Here is a 23,692-nt window from a genome sequence, read left to right as displayed (position 1 = left end):
GACACCCAACTGATCCTCTCCCTCACCAAGGACCCCATCACCGCCAAATCCAACCTTCACGAAGGAATAAAGGCCGTCGCCGACTGGATGAAGATCAGCCGACTGAAGCTGAACATGGACAAGACGGAGGTCCTCATCCTCGGCTCCAACCCTTCAGCCTGGGATGACTCCTGGTGGCCGACGACACTGGGGGCAGCCCCAACACCCACCGACCACGCACGCAACCTGGGAATCATCCTCGACTCAACGCTCTCCATGACCAAGCAAATCAACGCCATCTCCTCCTCCTCCTCCTGCTTTAACACCCTCCACATGCTCTGCAAGATCTACAGGTGGATCCCGACAGACACAAGAACAGTCACCCAGGCCCTCATCAGTAGCAGACTCGACTACGGAAACGCCCTCTACGCGGGAGCCCCGACCAAGCTCATCAAACGTCTGCAACGCATCCAAAACTCCTCTGCACGACTGATCCTAGACGTACCACGCCACAGCCACATCACTCCTCACCAGAGAAACCTGCATTGGCTCCCCGTCAACAAGAGGATATTCTTCAAGCTCCTCATCCACGCACACAAGGCACTCCACAAGACCGGTCCAGCCTACCTCAACAGACGACTTTCCTTCTACATCCCCCAACCGGCAGCTCCGCTCCGCTGATCTCGCACTCTCCACCGTCCCTCGCATCCGGAGAACAACCACCGGCGGAAGATCCTTCTCCCACCTCGCCGCCAAGACCTGGAACACCCTCCCACTGAGCCTACGACAGACCCAAGACCTGCTGACCTTCAGGAGGCTACTCAAGACCTGGCTGTTTGACCAGTAGCGCCCCGCCCCCCCCCTCCCAGCACCTTGTGAACCTCGTGAGTATGTAGTGCACTCTACAAATGATTGTTTGATTGATTGTTTCTGCTTCCTCCTTATAGTCTTTTAAATCAGCGCAATTCCTGCGTATCCGGAGGAACTGCCCAATCGATACGTTTTCTCTCAGGGCACGCGGATGTGCGCTGTCAAAGTATAATAAACTGTTCTTATCAGTTGTTTTAGTTTAAAGTGAACTGACCAGCCTACCACCCTTTGCACTGAGTTTCACTTCTACGAACGAGACCTGCTCACTGATGAAACTCGTAGTGAATTGTAGGTGTGGGTTCAGCTGGTTCATCCACCCCAGAAAGTTCACCAAGTTGGTTTGATCTCCTTCCCAGATAACAAGCATATCATCGCTGTATCTGAACTACTTACAGATGTTATTGGAGTAAGGGTTGGTTGGCCAAATGTGTTGGTCTTCCAATTGGCCCACATACAGACATGCTATGCTTGGCGCAAAGGTGCTGCCCATCGAAGTTCCATGGACTTGAAGATATAGCTGGTCATCAAAGCTAAAGAAGTTTTCAGTCAGTGCTAGGCGCATCAATGTGATCACCCAGCTGACCGGGGCGTCCCAGTTCCAATCTTCCTGTTTTAAGAAGGTCTTCCACCACACGGATGCTTTCCTCTTGTGGAATGCTAGTATATAGCGCTTCCACTTCTAGGCACACCATGATATTATGTGCCGGATCATATGTAGCCTCTGTCGGGAGATTGACCAAATGTTTGGTATCTTGTACATATGACCTAATCCGTGTGACTAGAGGACGTAGAAACCACTCAGTGTACTTGAAAAGGGGCTCTAAAAGTGACCCTATCCCGAACACGATGGGCCTGCCAGGAGGTGACAGTTTGCCTTTGTGTATTTTGGGTATTGTATAAAACTGTGCTCTGGAGTCATCAGGATTGAGGAACTCGTGTTCCTTTTTTTTCATAATCCAATTTCGGTCTAGTGCATTAGCAGTCAATGTGCTAATAGTCTTCTTGAGCAGTGTCGTTGGGTCTCTATTAATTTTTTTGTAATATTTAGTGTCAGCCAGAAGGTTCATAGAAGATGTTCTGTATGCTGTACTGCTCTGGATTACTGTTGCGCCCCCTTTGTCAGCTGGCTTATTAACGATGTCCGTTCTTGTGCTCAGGGTTTTGAGGGCCTCTCTCTCTTTTTTGCTTAGATTGTTGTTAGTGCATCTTCTGGGTTGTAGTTCTTCAATTTCTTTAGAAACACCCTCCTCAAAGGCAATGAACTCCAGGGCATCAAGGATGCTGGTGGGAAAAAGTTGGATTTGAGGCGTAGTGTGGTATGGGTACTGTATTCAAGAAGGTGTTAATACGAATCTTACGGAAAAATTCACTTTGTTCGCAGCATATTTGGAATTTATCCAGATATGCTGTGGGTACGAACCCAAGTCCCTTGTCAAGGATGGACATTTCCTCCGTGCTCAGAATACAGTCCGTAAGGTTCACCACTAATCCTGTGTTGTGCTGGGGTGTTGGCCTCTGGTCTGGCTCCTGGTACTCACAGGTGTGCTCTCGTCTTCCCATTGGACTTTTTGTTTGTTTGTTCCTTCTTCCCCTTCTCCCGCCCTGTCCTAAAAAATTATTCTGATTGTAGTTGAGTTGGAAGAAGGGCCCTGCTTGGTACTGGGGAGGTCCTTAGAACGGTACTGGACCAAATGGACTAGGCCATGGGTACATTTGGGGTGGTGGGTAACCTTGATTGAAGTTCCCTCTTCTTGATCTCTTTGGTCTGCCTCTCCAGCTTTTATTCGAGCCATCACTGGACCACCCATCCTGTTCTGGTTCTGAATTACTAGATTCTCCCAGGTATGAGGATCCTGAATCTGAGTTGTCTTGGCCTTTTCAAGTCTTCTTTTATATAGGGGTAAACTTTTTAGTGAGCAATTCTTTTCAGGTCTTTTTGTAATTTGTTAACTTTGCTCTGCATCTGGAAGTCTTTGGGAAACACAATCTCTTTATTGACCTCCTCCAATTCTTTCTTGAAGAGGGTGATCTTGATTTCTGTCATTAGTGTGTCTTCACTGGTCTTGATCTTAACCAGGAGAGCCTCAGAGAGACGTTTTGTGGTGTTTATAAAGAGGATCAACCAATGGCGTGTACATCGCCACGCGATTAGTGAGCACTTTTTTTAAAAGTGGGTCATCTAAGAAAATCCTGGGTGCGTTGGTAACTAGAAGACCTGTGGGTGCCGAATTCCCTCGTAAATATGGAGCAAGATCTTCATCTGGGCACGTTTTGAGCTCTTTCAACTCATCCCAGTTGTGTGCCTGATTGAGACTCTGATTTATGTTTGTATCCGGTAATAATGATGGGGCGGCCAGGATAGCAGATGCATTATCATCTGAATATCCTATACCCAGAGTCACTAACCTTGTTAGTGGTCCTGGTGTTATACTCATATTGAAAGTCAAGTGGGTGCAGGAGTGGCAGGCAATGATAGTGTGAAGTGCAGTGGGTAAGTGATTGTGAGTAATCACAAGTGAACTGACAGTTTTTACATGAATTCAGAGTATTTCGAAACTTTTTCAAGGAACGCCCCACAGCTGTGCGCTGCTCAAAACGTGGTACACACAAAGTTAATAGAGCAAGAGAACTTCCTCAATACCGTTAGGGCCGAGAAGAACTCTCAAGAGGGAGTACACCCTCCTGTGTGCTAACACTAGACCACAAAAAGTACTCCTCTAGTTTTTAAATTGTATTCACGATTTTACTTCAGTGGAACCTGATCCAACAGTGATAAGAAGTCCATATGTGAAGCTAAGGATTGTGACCCACTAGGAAGTGGGGAAGGAGACAAATCCTTTTGTTTTATTTACCCTCACACACCCTAGTGGTGTCATGCTTCATCATCGGGTCACCCGGACGCCTAAAAGTCAGGGTGGGCTCGACCGTATTTCAGGGAGCTCTTAGAGAAATTATTGGCCAGGGGAAATTAAAGATTAAAAATCCACAGACAGATCCCAGTTTTCCTTTATTCTTGGATATGTCAGGGATACTAAAATTAGAGATAAACAGGTCAATTAGGGTATTATGGTCTTAAGACCCTGGTGCCAACATGTTTCAGTCCACCAATGCCCCTGAAGGATGCTGGACTTTCCTCAGGGCGATAAAGTCCTCCCTGGAAAAACAATAATGAGGGGATTTCCCGAAACTGTATTTTAATAAGGGCAGATAGCTGCTCCTTTTCTTGTCAGGAGAATATTATCTTTTCTGGTACTCCATCTGTGGAAATAAAAACAATGAAACCAGACATAGTGTATCATTGATTTGAAAAACTGGAACTTCCCATTGTGAGATGTGCGTCTCAATGCCCCTGTGTAGTTCTAACAAGCAGGTGATACAACACATCATACAACATACCTATTCGGTGGTGTAGGACATTACTGTTTAACTTTACCACACTCAACTAGGTGGCCAAAGATAGTGTGGTGGCGGCATATGTCGCATCCTGTCAGTATTTGCATCCTTGTGCGTGTAACTAATGTGTCATCCACTCCAAAACAGCAAACGCTGCTAACAATCGCCGTGATTTTTATACATACAATACATGCAACCTGCATTCCTTATCCCGATGTGAGAGAAGATGTATTTCACGAGGGACCTCGCGTGGTAAAAAGGGGGTAGCCCTGTAGTCACACACTATTATGATAGTTATACATTGCCCAGCATGTTGAAAAAGTATGTGAAAGGAAACGAAAACAAGAGACAAAAATACAGATTACAGTCACTGGTATTTACCCCCAGATTAGAGTCACTACTCACCATTTGTACATGGAACGATTGAGAGATTTGGATTCACCTTTAGAAGAAATGTTTTGCGAGAAAACACATAAGTGTGCTTATATAGTTAGTAATGGTCAGCTTACTGACGTTTTCTATCTGTGGTTATAGTTGTACATTTTCTATTTTCTTTTTTATTTGTGGCCTGAAACACGGACTCAATTTTAATTTTCATTTGACGCAGTGTTTGGTTTTTACCAGAGGTGGGAGGATGGACAACCCGACAACCCTATAACTGCTTGTTGTTCTCCCATATCCAATCACACTCTCTCAATCTGTTCTGGACCATGGTCACGTCTCGGGTACCGATGTGGTGGGCACAGGTAGACAATGAACAGCATGGCCATCACTTTGTATCCATGTCAGCTTGCCCCTAGCATGTGGCCCAACAACTTCATTATGCGTCATAGGTCAAACCGTGACCGAGGTCACCTTCGGGGATATCCGTATCTGTCAGTGCTACGAGTGTGCACCATTAAACTTCTCTCCCCCTTTCAGGTACTGCACTCTTAGATTGTTTCTACTCTTTTCCCTTCTTGCTTTTTCCAGTGCTGTTTTTCCTCTTATGCCTCTCCTTAGCCATCCGTCCTTATTACCTTCGTCCTTGCATGTCCCTCCGACCTCTCTATAACATACCTATTCATAAAGAGTCCAGTACTCTGTTTATCCTTACCCCTTCATCTTCTGTGTGCACCTTCTCATACCTGACCATGCTGCTCTTCTCCAGGGGTGTGTAATTTAATAAAATATCTGCTTGTCCCTGGGGCAGGTTGCTTCATAAATCTACTTGTCCTGTAAAAAAATCCACTTGTCCCTTTTGGGGCCCTGAGTGTGGCGAAAAATTAAGGCAGCAATCTTATTATACAAGAGCTCTGATATAGCCTCTCTGATTATGCCGGGGCTCATTCCATAGTAGTGTTTAAATACTTGCAATCCACTCAGGTTTATCAAAATGATTAAGCCATTAATGGGCTTCTTTACTTCTGGCTTACAATATCTTTTATCCCGCGCTTATTGTCACCTACAAATAACGTAGAGAACATTATGCAGCTGGGAAACGGGAGCTTCAAATCCTTGCATTTTACAATTATATTTCATTAAAGCACTTTCTGTAATCTTGCCAGTACTGCAGTAAGATAGTTCAACTTCTCGCTGCCCGCGTGCCGAATAATGAAAATACAACATTCCCAACTGCCAGATACAGAAGAGAACGTGTTATTGTTCCGTTTTATTTCATCGTGTGTAAGCCCGATCTTCTTGGCCAGAAACTTTAACACATGCGCGTACATTTTTGTCCAACATGCCTCAGGCAAGCAGTCATGAGGCTGCTCAGTTACTCCAACCGATTTCGCAATTGCAAGCATTTGTTTTGACAAAGACTTTGGAGAGGCAGTCTGCTTGACGAGGGATAAGCGAATAGTGAGGAGACCATGTGTGGATGCTATTAAAAACAAGGACGGGCGCGAGCATGCACTGCTACCAAACTGGAGGGTTAAATGAGTCCAAGCATGCAGTCACACTACCTTGAAAAAGCCCGCGAGTGGTGCGCGCGCGCGCCACTGCGAGCCATGGCCTATAGGTGTCTGCGCGTAATAGACACCAGTAGGCCGTGGGTGGAGCAATGCGCCCGTCTTTGGCCAATTGCGTGCAGTCTTTTATAAAAAGACGCACGCTAAGGCCAATCGCGTACCACAAAAGGAATCGCACAAGCGTGTGCGATTCCTAGGTCAGCTCCAAATCCCCGTTTTTAGGTCTCGCCTGACCCAGCGCTGGTCTGGCGAGACTTATTGAGAGGGCTCCAAAAAGTGCTACCCGGCCAGCCTAGAGCTACAGTGCATGTGCGCGCGCGCCGCGCTTTACCGTGATTACTTTCACTTTCGTGGCCGCATGGCCGCTTTGATGTTTGATCGCGATCGCTTTCACTTTCGCCGCCGCACGGCCACCTAGCATAGCCAATAGGTCTCGCTTGTGGGACCTTATAAGTATTTAGTTATGCAACTGTTGCATAGCTTAACACTTATAAGGTCCCAAAGGCGAGACCTATTGGCTATGCCAATGCTTGTTTAATCTACTAAATGTCTCGTGCTGCGCGAGCACTGCTCCGCAGTGCAACGCTAGGCGCGAGACCTAAAAACATTAGGAATGCTGCCCCGCCCCCGTCTCAGGAGGCAGGAGTTGAACTAAATTAAGAGTGCTGGGCTTGACTCACAATGTAGTCACTTGTGACGTTCAAGCCACGTGATGTCGGGTGCTTTAGGTCACATGAATCAGAATGTTGGGTAAATGTTTCCAATGGAAGCAGCGGAGCCAGCCCCCAAGCTACAAGCAGCGCGAACGAACTGGGCTGCCAGCTTTTCTCAGAGTGCTAATTAAAGCACTATACTGCAGCGCTCCAGCTTGACAGCTGAGGAGGCGCTAGAATACTTGATAATTATTTTGAATGCAGTGATGCGGCGACCTGCCTTAAAATGCGCTAAGCTAACGCGTGGCTCTTGGCAAGGCTGGGTAAATGTGTAAACTGGCCCAAAGCACTGTCAATACGTATACACAAAAGAATATACAATGTTAATATAACGTGATAGGGTAAAGATATTTACACTAGACTTTAGTCAGCCAGAAGAACTTGCGCTGTCATAGATTTGCTGGTGATTTAGCTAGCATTTACTTTGTTGTGCAAGCGGGCGCTTCTTTTTTGTGAATTGTATGTTTATAGTGCACAATCTTGTCACTGGTATGGTATTACAGTGTATTCAATCGCCGGCCTTCCACATTACATCTTCGAGAACGGTTGAACCCTCTGAACTCAACCTGCAATGTGGGCACTAGTCCTAAACAATTGAAGCATTGCTGACAAGCTTTCACTCTGCATATGTGTGATATTTTCAGGTGTTCAGCGTGTTTGTGTGACATTTGAATGCCATGTGTGACACTTTAAGTGATACTAGATTAAGGCATGTCTGCCCTTCAGTGAGATCGGTTTCACACATGTACCTCTTTTGTCCAATCTCATGGTCTAGAGTAGGCTTTCAAAATGTCACCACGCTAATTCAGTTTTTACATAATATCACTGAGCAACTTTAGTTTTCTAATATGTTCACCCCTTGAAGCATCTGATGAAATAGACCTCCTCTCTCTGACAGCGAAAAGTCATAAGGACTACCATCTGCCTGCAGGATGATAGATCCAAGCTCTGACCTTGGCAGCACTGCTGCCTATGCAGATGTCTATTGCCAAGGAGTGCTACCTTCTTCCAGCTGGAGAGTAGATGAGATTGAGGGACCACCCATCCTGGTTTATAGAGGAGAGCTATTGCTGTCTAATTAGAGACCGGAGAAATCAGGCAAAGTAATGGCTGGCATCAGTAAGGCCGCCAGCTGACACCATGCGACTAACAATACTTCTTTTCTAGGTTTCCATTTAACAGTGAATCTATTCTATTTTGGTAATTGTAGTGCTTGATCATTGTATTATTAGTTACATGGATTAATTTGGTAAACTTTGGCATCAGAAACCATGGGAAAGTCCTGCACCATCTAGAGATGTCCCAATACGAAGATGTGGCAGCAGGCATTGTGTGAGTGGAATGGGCTGCATATCAAGACACATAGGTCTTTTACAGGACAATATGAAAGTGTTGCACAGGAGCAGAGCAGCTGCCAAGACAATAGCTAAAGGAGTGGTCTCTATCACTCTCTAAAGATGTTATCAACACTTTTTAGAAATCAAGGCGAAACACACGTCTATGACAAGAATCATTTCAGGCAGCTTAAACAGAAGCTAATAATAAGGATTGGCACTCCTTATCTGAAAGAAACACGTTAGTGATAGATTCCTTACCTTAGAATTACCCCAAGGCGTCAGACTGGATCCGGAAAGTTTTTGTCAGCAGTACCCCTGAGCGTCGGAAGCTGGCATCGTGCGGCTGTGCGTCCGTCGTTGGCGTTGTGGTCGCGCGCTGATGTCGGTTCTTTCTTTTTCCATGCAAGCAAGCGCAGAGCCGGAGAGAGCGGTACCCCCAGTCACTTTTTGATTGAGTTTTTCAAGGCCTTTTTGTCTCTATTTTTCGAGTCGATCGACTCCACGTGTCGTAGGGATGCCCGGTTTCAAGTCCTGCGGGGACCGTCATCGCATGATGTCGGTGACAGACCCGCACCGTGTGTATCTCCACTGCCTAGGACGCGACCACGACCCTAAGTCGTGCCCCGACTGCCGGGCCATGGCGCCGAAGACTTTGCGGGAGCGGTCCCGAAAGTTGCTTGAAGTCCGGCAGTCGGCTCTGTGCCGCACAAGGTCCCAGTCCAGTGGGAGGTCGAGGGACCGGTCGCAGAGCCACCACCATCGTTCGTCGGGATCGAAGTGTTCGCACTCGGGTTCAGGTAACACGAAGCATCACAAGAAGTCAAAGAAGCGCCATCCTTCTCTGACTTCCCGTCGCGCAACGTGGCTGAGGGTGCGGGTGGTGCCTCCCACACAGCTCCGGCGGAGCCTACGCAGTCGCAGTTTGCCTACCCGCCCTTCCCGGGTCCATCGGTGACTCCGACCCAGCTGCAGGAATTTTTGTCAGCCATGGGTCACCTCTTTGGGCCGTCGGGCCTGTCCGGTGGGCCCGACTGGGGTCCTCTCCCTTTACCGTCGGCGGCTCCGGCTCCAGCATCGCTGTCGGCTCCGGCGCCGCAGGGCCACCTTGGATCCAGGCCTGGATCCCGGTCGACGCCTTTTGACCTTGTGACACTTCAACTGACGTCGACCCCTCCCCCCCCCCCCCCCCCCGCCCACACCACCCACAGACATCACCTCCGCCATCGCCCCTCCCGCCGGAAGACGTCGCCCCCGGTTTCAGCCCCGATGTGGATACGGCACCAGAACAGCATCGCTCGACGCCCATTCTGACGCCGATGGGGGATTTCTATCCTTTTGTTCAGCCTCCTTATTTTCGGCCTGTACTTCAGCCTTCGGAGGGGAGGTCTGAGGACCCTCTCACAGCACAATGTGAGTTTGACCCGGACTGGGTAGAGGAGCTGGGGGAGGCCAGTGGTCTTGATATCTCTCCTGCGCTTGGCATGCTCATTCCTCCTACCGTGGCTACGGGAGGGTGCAAGTTATGCAGTGGTGTTGCGTAGGGTGGCCGAGGTCCTCCACCTCGAACTCCCTACAGTGGCCGTCAGGACTAACCTCCTGACAGAAGTGCTTCAGCCGGCGGCTACCTCTGCGGAGCCACTGCTGCCCTTTAATTATGCACTTTCAGACGTTCTTTTGGGCACCTGGTCCAGGCCCAACACAGGGGCTCCTGTGGATGGGGACGTGGCCCGACGCCATTGCCTGGCCCCGGGCGACCCCCTTTTCCTTTCCCAACACCCCACCCCTGAGAGCTTGGTTGTCCAAGCCTATGCGTCCCAAGCGCATTCCCTACTGCACCTCCAGACAGGGAATCCAAGAAACTGGGGCATTTCGGTAAGAAGATTTTTTCTTCCGCCAGTTCAGGGCTGCAGTCTGTGAACACTGCATGCCTCCTGGGTCATTATTCCCACTCTGTGTAAGATACGGTGGCGCGCGTGCTGCCTCACTGTCCGGAGGAGGCCCGGACAGTGCTCTCTCAAGCTATTGCTGAAGGGAGGGATGAAGTCAAGTTCACGATTCGTTGTGACCTTCACACTGGCGACACGCTGGGCAGGGCGATTTCCACGACAGTGGCACTCCACCGCCGCGCCTGGCTTAGGACAACTGGTTTTTCTGGGGATGTCTCGAACACTCTGATGGATATGCCCTTTGATGTCATTCGCCTTTACGGCAACAAAGCAGATCGAGCGTTGGAGCGCTTAAAGGACTCGCAGGCTACGGCCAAGTCCCTGGGACTTTCCACCACGTACCCTCCTCCGCCTTCTGCTTTTCGCTCCTTTTGTGGCCATGGAAGGGGCACGTTCGCTTCAGAGCCACAGGCCTGCGCAGCAACAGTCTCAGTGCGGCTGTGGGACCCGGCCACCACTGCCTCCAAACCTTCCTAGTCCGTTTTTTCAGGCCCATCAAACGCCAGTGGGCGGCAGGATTCACAATCATCTCCCCCACTGGCGCAACATCACTTCGGACAGGTGGGTTTTACAAATACTCCCTCCCCTTCAAGACTACCCCTCCAGCCATGCAGCCCCAGTACCACCGCAAGTCGGGGGATCACTTGGCACTTATTCAACAGGAATTCGAGGCCCTCTTGGCCAAGGGGTCCATCGAGCACGTTCCAGCACCAGAAGTAGGTCGTGGTTGTTGCTCCCACTACTTTCTGGTGCCCAAGAAGGACAAGGGCCTGCGACCTAGCTTGGATCTCCAGGACTTCAATCGCTTCCTCCGGAAGGAGAAGTTCATGATGTTAACTGTGGCTCAGGTTTTGTTTGCCCTCAACCCTGGATGGTAGCGTTGGACCTGCCGGACGAATATTTCCATATTCCCGTCCTTCCGGCCCACCGGCGTAACCTGCGGTTTATGGTATGCCATGAGCACTTTCAGTTTACCATGCTCCCCTTTGGCTTTACCAGCACGAAAGTGATAGCAGTGTTCGCAGCTCATCTGCGCAGATCAGGGGTTCCAGTCTTCCCCTGTCTCGACGACTGGCTGTTAAAGGCGGGCTCGCCCCACACAGTTGTCTCCCACATCCAGACTACGGCCGACCTTCTGCATTTGCTGGGGTTCTCCATCAATGTGCCGAAGTCGCACCTGATTCCCTCTCAGAAGCTCCTCTTCATCGGAGCGGTTCTGGATACGACGCCCTTAGGGTCTATCCTCCCGTACGGCGACTCCAGGATATTTAGGCTCTGATTCCGATCTTTCAGCCTCTATCCTGGGTTTTGGTCAGGTGACCCTGAGGCTGCTGGGCCTCATGGCCTCCTGCATCCTGCTGGTCGATCATGCCAGATGGCATATGCGGGCTCTGCAGTGGGACCTGAAGTTCCAGTGGGCGCAACATTATGGAAACCTGTCTGATTACGTCTAGATCTCGGAGGGCACTGCACTACAGCTGCAGTGGTGGCTCACAAACCGGCATTGGGTCCATGGCAGATCTCTCTCCCTTCCCCAACCGGAGCACACAGTGGTGACAGATGCGTCCCTCCTGGGATGGGGCGGCCACATGGGAGAGGTGGAGATCAGAGGCCTCTGGTCTTCGGAGGAGTCCAGGCTCCATATCAACCTTCTGGAGCTCCAGGCGATCCGACTTGCACTGAAGGCATTCCTTCCCTCTGTCATACTACCTCAGTAAACCTGTGCTAATTTAGACAACATAAACATCAAAACTGTGCGAGGCTTGAGTCCATGCACACCATCAGGATATGTTGGCCTTAGTCCTGGCTAGCTCACAGCGCACCATCTGCACGGTAATTGGTGGTATTTTCAACCTCAGAACATGACTACTCTGACTTCCCAAAGAAATCGTGGAAACGGATCTAAAGCCCTTTTGTATGGTAGTTAATGCATGCCCAAAGGGAAAAACAAGAGATACTCGCATTAACATTTCAAATAATTATTGAAGCAGTAAGATTCTTGTGTAACATATGTACGCTGAAATTATCAATAGCAGGAAACAAAACAAAGTAAGCAGCCTTACAAGAATGGTAAAGAATATGAAAAGTTCAACCATTGTGCTATTACATGAAGTATATGCTTGCATATAAGTAAAATTATAGTTATGCTCCTACCAAGTGTTCCCTATTCTAGCGTGCATAGGGTGGGTGAATCTGCCAGAATCGCTTAGGGTGATCTGACTTCCCAGTTACCTGTGAGTATGTGTCATCTGGGAGCCAGTCTTGGAATAGAGCTGGGCATCATCCTTCTCGGGAAGTAAGCAGGATTCAGATGGGCTGGAAATCTGGCATGGGGTGACCTCAATAGTGTCAGCAAAGTGCTTCTCTCCCTAAGCAAGGGAGTCATGTTGTTTATATAATAAACTTTTCCCATGTTGCCATGCCAAAGCCCCAGTCAGGCCGATTATTGATTCTTAAAATTTAAAAAGAATCAATCCTGTGGTTTTTTTTTTAAAGAACTTTTTTACACACCCGATCACACAAAAACAACCTCATACACACAACCATTCATAAAGGTCACCGCCCACCTGGTGGCTACAGTATCTTGGCACAAAAACTCATTAGTGTATGTAATTTCTTGAGACAATTTATTATAATTTTTTTTAAAAAGCAGGAAAAGATTCAGTTAAAAACATTTATATTCAAAGATAATCACAGACATCGTATTCCAGAATAAAAACAATTGCTCACATAAGTAATCATTAAAATCAAATAATACACAAATGAGAGAAAACACAGACGAGTTGTCTTTGTCATTGGTGGCCACAGTCCAGACTTATAATCATGTAAACCCACCCTGATATCTTGGAGACAATCTAGGGCAATGTCCGTATAGCTGGGTTTGTGGCAACAAAAAGGAGCGTCGACGCGTTTTGAAGGATTAATCTTATTCCACCTTCTTTTTCAAGACTGAATATTAAAACCTCCCGTTCATTTTGAATCTATAAATATAAACACACACATATATATATATATATATATATATAACATAGATTATGAATCTAACCTCCTCATTTACAAAAACTTTATGAAAAAGACATAAATGCATATCTCAAAGTCTCAATTTTTTTTTTAAATAAGGGAAACAGTACCTCATAAACAATTGTCAATGAACCACATTTTATGCTGAAAGATTGTCTCCTACCTTGAATCCTAAAACTTTAACCTGTATCCAAAAAAATACAATTCTCATCACAGCTAGTGTCAATAAACCACAGGATATACAAGGATCAAGATTGCTTTTGATGCCCTAATTGTAGACCACCGGTGCCTTTTGGCCATGGTGATAACTCGACCACCTACCCTCTCACAATCATTCTTCTACTCTCCATGTCATTCCACTCCACATGCATTCATCTGGTGCTCCATAGTCACAACACGCTTTATTCTGTTGCATGTAATGCATTAGTTGCACTACAACTGAAACAATTAGAGCCAGTGTGTTCTACAATCTATTTTTGTTCTTCAGATAAGTATGACCACTTACTTTTCAGTGTGTAAACTATTTCACTCTCTAGCACAAAATTTCATGATCCTGTTGTTGTCAATAAAACCAATCCCACAGGATTCTAAATGTGAGAATACACGTACATATTTTAAAGTACCTTACATGAATATTATAATTTTTTTCTCCCCTTTTTATTTATTTAATATACCTCATGCGATGTTTCTAACTTCCTAAGTGTACGCTTATGGGTAAGGATGGAATTAGTGGTTTTGAGATGACCGCACTTATGGTTTTTGGATTCCATCCATCGATCCTTTGTGTTCAGGGATCTACTAATAATAAAATTAGATACAATTAGTGCCAGGTCCTAATTCTATGGTCACCAATTTCCCTCACTTGGCACAACCTGTAATTTGACAAAACTACCCACCTTATTAAAATCAATGCAGACTCCCAGCATTTGCTGTAGGTTAAAACGTCGAGAAATATTATTCCTTTGAGAAATCTTGATCCTTAATTAGACTTCTCCCAACATTAATCATCTCGGAGCATATTCAGTTTTAGCTCTAGGGAACAAAAATAAACCTAGATTTATATGTTCGACAGTGCCTCCATGCTGTACTTTATTGCCATGTTTAAAAAGACTAACCCACTTCCGTTTCATCTATAGCTCTCACAGCCTTAATACTGTTATATTATATTGCTCAAATGATAAGGGATTAACAAAATATACAGATTGCCACACAATGCCTCCCCACACACTATAAACGGGTCTGTGCGTTTCTACTAAAGCCCTAATATACATGGTTAAACCCCGCTTACTTTGACAGGGTTTTACCTTCCACGGGCAACACTACCTACACACGCTCGATTCAGGACCATTATCATATCATAATTATCTCAAAGCGGTACAATTTTGTCTATGCTCTCCCTGCTCACTTTAACCTTCCATGGGCCACATAATCGTAACACGCCCACTTCGGGGTCATTGTTCTATCCTGATAATCCTGAAGCGGTGCAATTTTGTCTATACTTTCCCCGCTTACCTTTTTTTTTTATTTAGACCGGCGGTCCCTCGATCAGTCCTGGTTTGTTTAGTGAGTTTTCTGTCTCTATTTAATTTGCGCTTTTTATAAGACTCTCGTTTCTGTGGCCAAACCCAACGTTCCGGACGTGTTTGTGTCATTTTTAACGCGACCAATCACGTCTAAGCCCCACAAACAGCCAGTACGTGCTGTTTGTTTGTTAACTCTTTCTGTTCCGACAAGGACAATACGACTTTATTAAGACATCAATGCTTACAAGAAATCCTTTATCAATATCTATCTGATCTTAACCCCATAATCAGCCCAGGGTCTGTGTTAAAATAGACACTATCCTTCCCTTTGCTCAGGCGTCCATTATAAAGTTAGAAATAGATACGATTATTGATTCTATCTTTACAGAGCTGTAGCCGAGTGGATAAAAACAAACAACATTTTGCTCAGTGAACTCAGTCCTCGTACAAAATGTTAAAGTTTCTGATAATATGCCTACGAAGAAATGTAAATATAAGAAAAGTCATTTAAATAATATTATCCCATACAGACATGCAAGCAAATGTGTGTCACGTGTCAACGTTCAATAAAAGATGTCCACTTCAAATGTACAGCAGTCGAAGGAGTTCACCATAAACTGCACCGGATTCAAAGGTATTAACCAAATCCAATATAGCTGCAGCCTCACATGAACAATAGGATGCAGTATGTCACGTGTGAAGAAACATATGAAGCCTGAAGTACCTCATGGCAGTGGATGGCTAAGGCACAACCAACCACATTTCAACTGGAACAGCTTGTTGAAGCCATGAGACGGGAGCCAAGGATAGGCGCGGTGACAACAATCCACGCTGGCGGCCTTACCATAACTGATTTCCTTACCTTCATCCTGGAAAAGGGCAATCTGGAAATGGAGACAACTGGCCTGCAAAGAGAAGCAGCAAGGATTCCAACTCTCTAGTGGGTGACCGTTCGGACTGGAAAAGCAGTCAGGACAGGTAACACAGCGTGGATGGTCTCCTTCTGATGAGCCGGTACCTCTCACCAATTTTTGTACTGTTCCAACATGACAGAAAATTGTAGAATACTCTTTATTCTCATCAGGGGGCTTGCTGTACATCCTGTTAGTTTATCAGCTCCCAAAGCTCTGCCAACTAAAATGCATACATCCTACAACAGTTTTCCAAGTTCAAAACATATGACATAAGGGGAGTCTTTACCTTTTGTTCCAAAGAAAACTGAGCCCACACTAAGTGCTTTCATCAACAATTACCTCAGGGGACAGTGACTTATCCAATTTTGATATTTAGTTTTGAAAATTGATTAAAGTTGGGTGTGTCTTGTGTGTTTCATCCTCCTGCCTTAACTGTGCAGCTGAGGTTGCAAAAGTGGCATCCACTGTGGATGGTGGTGGCTTTAGCATGCCAAACGTTGACATCACAGTTGTACATAGTCTCCTACTTCTTGTTGTGGCTTGGACCTGGGTTCTTTAAAAGCACTGGTTTAACAAAATCTGTTCTTTAGGGAGCTGGACCCCATGGACAGTGACATCCATTCTTGTTCTAAGGCTGCTGGTGCCTCTCTGCAATGGTGGCTCAGACTGGAGAATTTTACATCGACAACTGTGGCTTCAACTGTCACAGTTGTTGGGTGTGACAAACCCTGTAATTGGCAACAGTTGAGGTGCTACTCTAGGACTGGAGTCAGCACAAGGGCACTAGTGCCTTCAGCAATCCGCTTTCTCATCAGACAGGTGAGAACTTCAGATGGTGTGAATAGCAATGTAGGCTGATGCTGCTATGTTGGTGAAGACAGTGAATTAGGTTACCAAGACGTAAATCATATGGCAATGAGGTTCTGGACCCTTGCTTTGTGGCTCACTGCCTCCTATCTTATACGGAGCCCAGCCTGCAGTCAGTATGAACCCCATATCTTGTGGAGTAAGCCAACCATCGTGCAGACACGTTGAGTTATTAGCCACTGGCCTGCCCTCCAAAGGATGTTTGCTTTCAGACGGAGGTGTTCTAGATGAATATGTTCCACCTGGGTCGGCACTGGTTGGACCAGCTTGCCTCCAATCAACCGTCTCGATTCTGAATATTTGTTTCCCACCTGAGGGGTCTGTTGGCATAATAGGGACATGTGTCATTGTTCTGTGCTTTAGTTTGGCCTGCCTTATCCTGGTTCCATCCGCTTCACCATCTAGCAGTGTGGCCAGAATGGTCTATTTTATTTATTTATTTATTTGAACTTATAACGCGCAACAGCTACCCGCAATGGGTTTCCCGGCGCATGAACCTGTTCACCTTCTCTTTCCAGTACCTGCTATGACTTTGTATTTCTCTTCTCCCCATTGTCTGTGCCTGTGTTCCCCACAAATGGCTGGGTTGAAACTAATGGCATAGAGGCTACATGACTAGGGCTCCAGTTTATGCAATAAATAACTTTGCCTGATTCCCAGCCTTCTGTCTTATTCAAGACACTAGCTTTCTTTTTGCTCCTGGTTGTCTATTTGTTATGTGATGGCATGAACATGCTGCACTTTGGTTTGAGTTAGATCTAGCCTCTTAATCTCTTCACTCCCAATTTGCCTAAGTGTGTGTTTTCAGGGAACTGTGTAGGGTGTTCCATCCATTGATGATTATGCTTCTGGGTCAGTAAGGATTTTCAAGCTTGCCAGTCTCCAATAGGCCCATGGTGCCTGCTGGAATCTACTTTTTCTGCTTTGGGGTCTATTGGTTCCTTTGTTTAATCCAGTGGAAGAGGGGTTTTCTGAAAACTGTTGATGTCTAAGGTGATCTTCCTTTGTTTCAAGGTGCGTAGCTGACTTGAGGCCTATTTACAGTCCTTTCTGATAGTTTGGTCTTAAGCTTTTCCCTTGCCTTCAAGCCGGAGTCTCTTTACCAACTAGCTCCAACTCTGTTTCCTGACCTGCCAGATGCTGAAAGGGATACACATCCTTATCTCATAGAGGGTTTTCATGTTTCTGATTTCCTGTGTGCCTCATGTGGGCCTGTTGATGTTAGAGAAAAATAGCCACTCAAATTGAGACAGCCTGTTTGTTGATGTACAACCTGGCTAAGGTTACCTGAGTGAGGTTCAAGGATTCGTCTTCAAAGGGATGGATTATGGTCTCCCTAGTTGATATTTACAGGAGTGCCACTTGTTTCCAACCAGTAGCTTCATTATGTTTTTAAAGATTGGGAGTGTCTGCCTTTTTTGCCTCGTTAAGGATAGCTATGCTTGGTGGCTTCTACATCTGCTGCTGTTCCGTTATTTGGAACCTGTTGTGTTTTCAGGTGTGGTTCCTACATTAATGAATTAATTTATTTGAGAGGTTTTATATAGCGCAAACCAGAGCCGTCAGGGTATCAGAGCGCTGTACATTGAGGCTGAAAAGTAGTGCTAGTAAAGGAGAAAATCATAGACAAGCGATTACATCAAATGCTCATTGCAGAAAATAATTGATATAATGTGGTTACATCAGATGCACAATGCATGGCAGGTAAGTATGGTCAATGATGTGAAGCGGTTAAAGATAGTTTGTATGGTTAAATGTCTGTCGTCGCAGGTGGTTATTCAGGAGCAATCCTTTGACTTCTTTTTTAATTGCAGAGATTGCAAGACCAGACGATGCACGGTTGTAGGTTCTCTTCTTTTTGAACTTTTGTGGTGTTTGAGCTTCTTAGGGCTCGATTTCAACAAGATAGTTCAAGTTTATTTGCCAAGTAAATAGGAGTGTTCTGATGCAGCACTTTGTGGGTCAAGCAGGCAATCTTGTACCTGATCCTTGCATCTAGAGAAAGCCAGTTGAGATGGATTAGATCTGGTGTGATGTGATCACGTTTTCTTGATCCCGTGATTTGCCTGGCAGCAGAGTTCCACGTGGCCCTTAAAAGGGCCAGTTTAGCTATGGGTAGACTTGCTAGTGTCATGATTCCGTAGCCAAAACGGGAGATAACTAGGGATTGGACTGCAAATTACATGTCTGTAGGCGGCAGGAAAGGTTTGATTTTCCTTAAAGTGTGGAGTTGGTGATTGGCTCCTCTAGTTGTTTACCTGAGGTGGTCTTGCATATTCAGGAATTTGTCAAAGGTTATGCCTAATAATCTAGTTTAGTTAACAGTATGTGGGGTGCAATTGAGGGCTGTTAGTTGTTTGAGCTAATCTTGCATGGGGGCAGGATGATTGTGCGGTGCAAGCAGGAGGAATTCTGTCTTGAGAGTTTTTAGCATAAGGTGGTTGTGAGATATCCACTGTTGAGTTTTCAGAAGAGCAGAGTTAAGAGTATTGATGTCGTCTGGTGAAGAAATTTTCACGTACAATTGGGTATCCTAGGCGAACATGTAATAGTGTATGTTTGTGCGTTTCAGAATTTCCGTGAAATGTTCCATGTACAAGTTAAATAGTGTGGGTGAAAGTGCATATCCATGCGGAACGCCAGTGAGACCAGCTTATTGAAAGAAAGGTTGTGGTTGACTTTGATTATTTGCGTTCTATTTTGAAGGAATGAAGTAAACCAATTTAAGACTGGACCCTATAAGCCTATCCTTTTTTGAAGATGATCAATCATGTTTGACCGTGTCAAGATCAAGCAGTATAAGTAGGCAAGGTTCGTTCTGGTCAAGAAATCTTAAGGCCATCATCAACAATTTGTGTTAGAGCAGATTCAGTACTGTGTCCAGGTCTGAAGCCCGATTGATATTGGTCTAGGAGCTGAAACTGTTCAATGTGATTGCAGAGTTGTGTATGTACGCACTTCTCAAGTAGTCTGGCTGAAGTCATAATATTAGAAATTGGTAGGAAGTGTCAGATAAGTCTGTATTTGGCTTCTTTGGGATGGGGTGACTTGGCCAATCTAAACGCACTCGGGGATTAAGCCTTGCACGACAGATTCATGCACAATCTTAGACCAGAGAGGGAAAATGGAAGAGGTAAGCTCTTTGAAGAACTTGGTGGGCACAGGATACTTGAAATGATTTGAAGGCTTCAATGAAGTTATGATGTTGAGCAGCTCCGCATCGTCCAGTAGTATGAAGGTATTCCATTATGCATCATTTTTTGGATTATAACCTACCAATCCTGCAAGAAGAGAGCTCGCCCAAAGAGACCTTGGAGAGGATTGGGCTGAATTCTGCGTGTCAGGAAAAGAGTTGCAGTTCTAGTTCGATCTTTCTTGTCTTTTCCATAAAGTACGCAGAGAACTCCTCACCACTTGGGAGTGAGTCCTTGAATGCCGGGAGTTGACTGGGAGAGTGGTTCGCTTGTTTAATGATTTCGAAAGGTTTTTTTGTTCTGTCTTAGGCCTAATCAAGCTGATCCTTAAAGTGGCCAGTTTTGGCGCTATGGATATGTTTGTTAATGTTTCCCCACACGTGCTTTAGGTGATTCCTAAAATTTGAGGCGAGTTGGATTTTTCAAATTTGTATTTTTTCAATAAAAGGGGTGATGGTTTACTTGCTAGACTCTGTTTACACATCGGGCTACCTTTGCATCTGAGAATTGTGATGAGGAGGTGTAGCACTAAAAGTATTGAAAACTATTCACAGTTAAGGCAGAGATCCATGTTTGGAGCTCAGGTGAAAAGTAATTCAAATTTTTTGGGGGGGGGGGTGATATATAAAAGACACAATGTTAACAATAAAAAATATTCATTTGAGCCTGTATCTTGGGAAAATAAATGAAACATATGTTGTCTTATGTGAATGGGTTGCTAGATTGTTCTGGTGTGTGCTACGTATGAATTGTACTTATTTTCTTCATTTTCTGAATAATTTCTATGATGTGTGTTGCAGGATAATCTGAGATGTCGAAACTCAACACTTTTTGATAAAATCGAAAATGTTTCCAGTGCGTTTGATGAGCTTACCTCTCAGGAACTCAAAGTGAAAGTAAGTCTGAAGTGTTTTTTATTCTAGTTAGTTTTATGATGAAGCTATATTACTTACAACATTGACTTGGCCAGATACGCTGACTTCTTTATCCATTTGCAAGTATTTAGGTATGACTACTTTAAATGTTAGCGCTCCATCAGGGCTCATTTAATCAACCCCAAAAACATACACATGGATGGAGTTTGGGTCACCCTCTTCAGCTGTTGCTTGAAGCAAGTGCCAATCACATTTTGGACCAGCGCAGAGCAGTATTTCTAACTAGAGTGTTTCTCATTCCAATGCATGGACTGTGAAGTGAATCCTTCATCCACTGCGGTGGAGGTGCATTTTTGCTCTTAAAAGTGCTTCCACACTCCTTTTGATGCTGTACTAATGGTGATTTTGTACAGAAATGCATTTTACCTCCTACTTGTAAGTTGTGTGTCCTCTCTCCAGCTAGTATTACACTGAGGGTGAGTTTTATAACGCACTTCCAACTAGTTGTGAACTCATGCTGATTACACAGATTGTGACATCAAACTTTCACATTTTCTGTGTCCTGAGTTTTAATTCTTGGCTGCATATTGCACCTTTCCCATGGTGAATCTGCTTCTCAAGATCAATAACCTGCATGTTTTTTTGCGAGATTGTTTATGACCATTTTATTCTCCCAAAATAAACCCAAAATAAGGAGAGCTTCATCAGATCAAACTCCATGAAGCATGCAACAGCACCTCAGAGATCCTATTTCCCCTTTGCCTATACAAAACGACCCTCAAATGTATTGGCATGGCAACTTTCATCATTTACAGATGCCCCAGTCTGAGACTGGGCTCTCTGAAGACTGACTTTTGTTTTTGGAATTTTTCCAAAGGACATGCTTTTCTGCACCAATACAGTATGCTTTTGTTTATTTTTTCCACAGTACACAAAAACCCATTATGGTAAAAAATACCATGTTACATTACTATATTCAGAAATTTGATTTAGAGATCGCGCTATATGGCAGGAAGTTCGTGATCGAATCCTCTGATATTAGCCTCGGTTTCTTCATCTCATTGGTTTGTACCTTGAAGCCTGTGAATAGTTTTTATTATGGCTATGAATTTCTCTTCTAGACCCAACACTACTAGCTCATATTCTTCCACTCCCCCCCCCCCCCCATCTCCTCATTATGACCCATGTGCGCCTCTTGGAATTAATTCAGACAATATATTGCTGGAATAAATCAAGGAAGTCTCGACCATAACCTGGAACAGAGATGTTTCTACATAACAAAGAACACAATTCTGTCAAGAACCAAACCCACAGCCCTCAATTGGGCACTAACACCCTCTTTACAGCCTCCTGTGCCATCCACCCTCTCAGTCCTGTCAAGGTTCACCAAGCTTTCAATCTAGTTCAGAAGGCCAAACCACAAATACGCAAAGTGACTACTCTCCAGAAAAGACTACACCCTGTTTACGCATGATTCACCTGAGAGGTATGATTACTTGCCTCATATTTCACTAATGTCCTTACTGACCAAAGTTTAAGTCACTTCTTAATCCCTAAAATTAACTACATGGCATCAGACTAATGTTGGATTACCTACATGAGATGTTCCCAAGTATGCAAACCACACTCAGAATCTCTGCAAGTAAGTGCTGTCCTTTCAAGGACACCTCTACTACCCCCCCGTAATGCCTCATGCAACACACGCCCTCCTGATCAGTCTACCAATGCTTCATAGCATTACCTCTAATGCACACCACACACCCAAATTCTCTGTGATGACAGATTCCACAAAGCATTCTCTTACCACAATGTGTCGAGCTGCATGTGCTAAACACAATTAAAGATCAGGCAGCCTCAGGAGAACCACCTCCTCTCAACCCAGTGACTCATCTCTTTGATATCACGCCACATTCGACCTTTAGAAATGTAGTCTGCACCTTTCTTTTCTGCCCTGATATTCTCCATTCCTCCAGGGCACCAGAGGCATATGGTCTGCTGTCCTGATGGACTACAGTACACATTATTTAGAGATCTCTGCCTGGCTGGTGGAGCTCTTTCCCTTCAGAGGAGTAGCCATCATGGCGGCTCCATTGAAGGCACTGAAAGTGCACTGAGGATGCTATGTTTCTAGTGGTGACCATACTTTATGCTGCCAGTCAGTGAACTTTTTTGATTTTCCAAAACAAAGTTCCAAAGCAGGAGATTGTTTTTGAACAATAAAAAAACAAAAAAAAAAAAAACGAATGACTTGACTCCCTGGAAGCTCCCTCCAGGGTGTGTGAGGTCATTAAAAAAAATTCTGTTGGACTAGATCACCAGGCTTTTCCTGCTGATGCTGAAGAGGAAAAATAGTATATCCTCCCTAAATGGGGCCCAAAGGGAGTGGCATGTCTGAGGGATTTACACCAATGTCCATCTGGTTGTAGGTGTACGGTTTCTGTCCCCGGAACCAGTGTGCTTTCGGCCATTAGTAACATGATGGTTCGACCGAATAGAGGCAGGTGGACTATCAGTTTGGCTTTTATGGTGGAGTACCCCTTTGTCCTTGGCATTATTGCACACAGGCACACATTACTGTTACAATACAACATTGTCCATCTCAACAAAGTAACACAAACTAGTAGGCTGGGTGTGTTTTGACATTATCGACAAGGAGTCCTGTGGTAAATATTTAATTACCGGTACTATTTTTTTTATGCGGTAAAGTCTAGTAAGAATAACTCAGTAAAAATAAGAGGCAGAATCCGTAGTATTAGAGGTTCTGAAAGGCTTTATTCCTTACAAGGAATTATGGTTCGAACCATAGGCATCAAATTCAATCACCACGAGGGTTCAGGAAGGGAAGGCAATACATTATTGACAAGTAAAGATATTTATATGAAAAGCATTACATTAGGACAGATGCAGGAGGCGTAACAGCTGATAATACAGATAATAATACACATACGTAATGAAAAAAGGCGTAAACATAGGCGTAGACTAGAAACGTCATTAAACATGATGTCACAGGTGGGTGGATCCATAAGAGAATCCTGCAATGTCAGCAGAAATACTTGGCAGAGATGCGTGCGCAGCCGCATGACGTGTGATTGACGTGCAACTAGAGGG

The 23,692-nt window shown here is 45.2% G+C and overlaps 1 protein-coding gene across 1 annotated transcript in view; it reads left to right on the top strand.

Moving 5' to 3' along the window:
* Positions 1-23,692, top strand: part of TRIM25 (tripartite motif containing 25) — a 453,236-nt gene that overhangs the window by 63,814 nt on the left and 365,730 nt on the right. The window contains exon 2 of the mRNA XM_085617183.1: positions 20,510-20,605. Within this exon, the coding sequence (XP_085473309.1) occupies positions 20,510-20,605 (96 nt within the window). The remainder of the gene's footprint in view (positions 1-20,509; positions 20,606-23,692) is intronic.

The sequence above is a fragment of the Triturus cristatus genome, chromosome 7 (genome assembly GCF_964204655.1).
Source record: "Triturus cristatus chromosome 7, aTriCri1.1, whole genome shotgun sequence".
Taxonomy (NCBI): domain Eukaryota; kingdom Metazoa; phylum Chordata; class Amphibia; order Caudata; family Salamandridae; genus Triturus; species Triturus cristatus.
The sequence above is the reverse complement of the archived record's forward strand: the minus strand, read 5'-3'. Positions and strand labels throughout refer to the sequence as shown.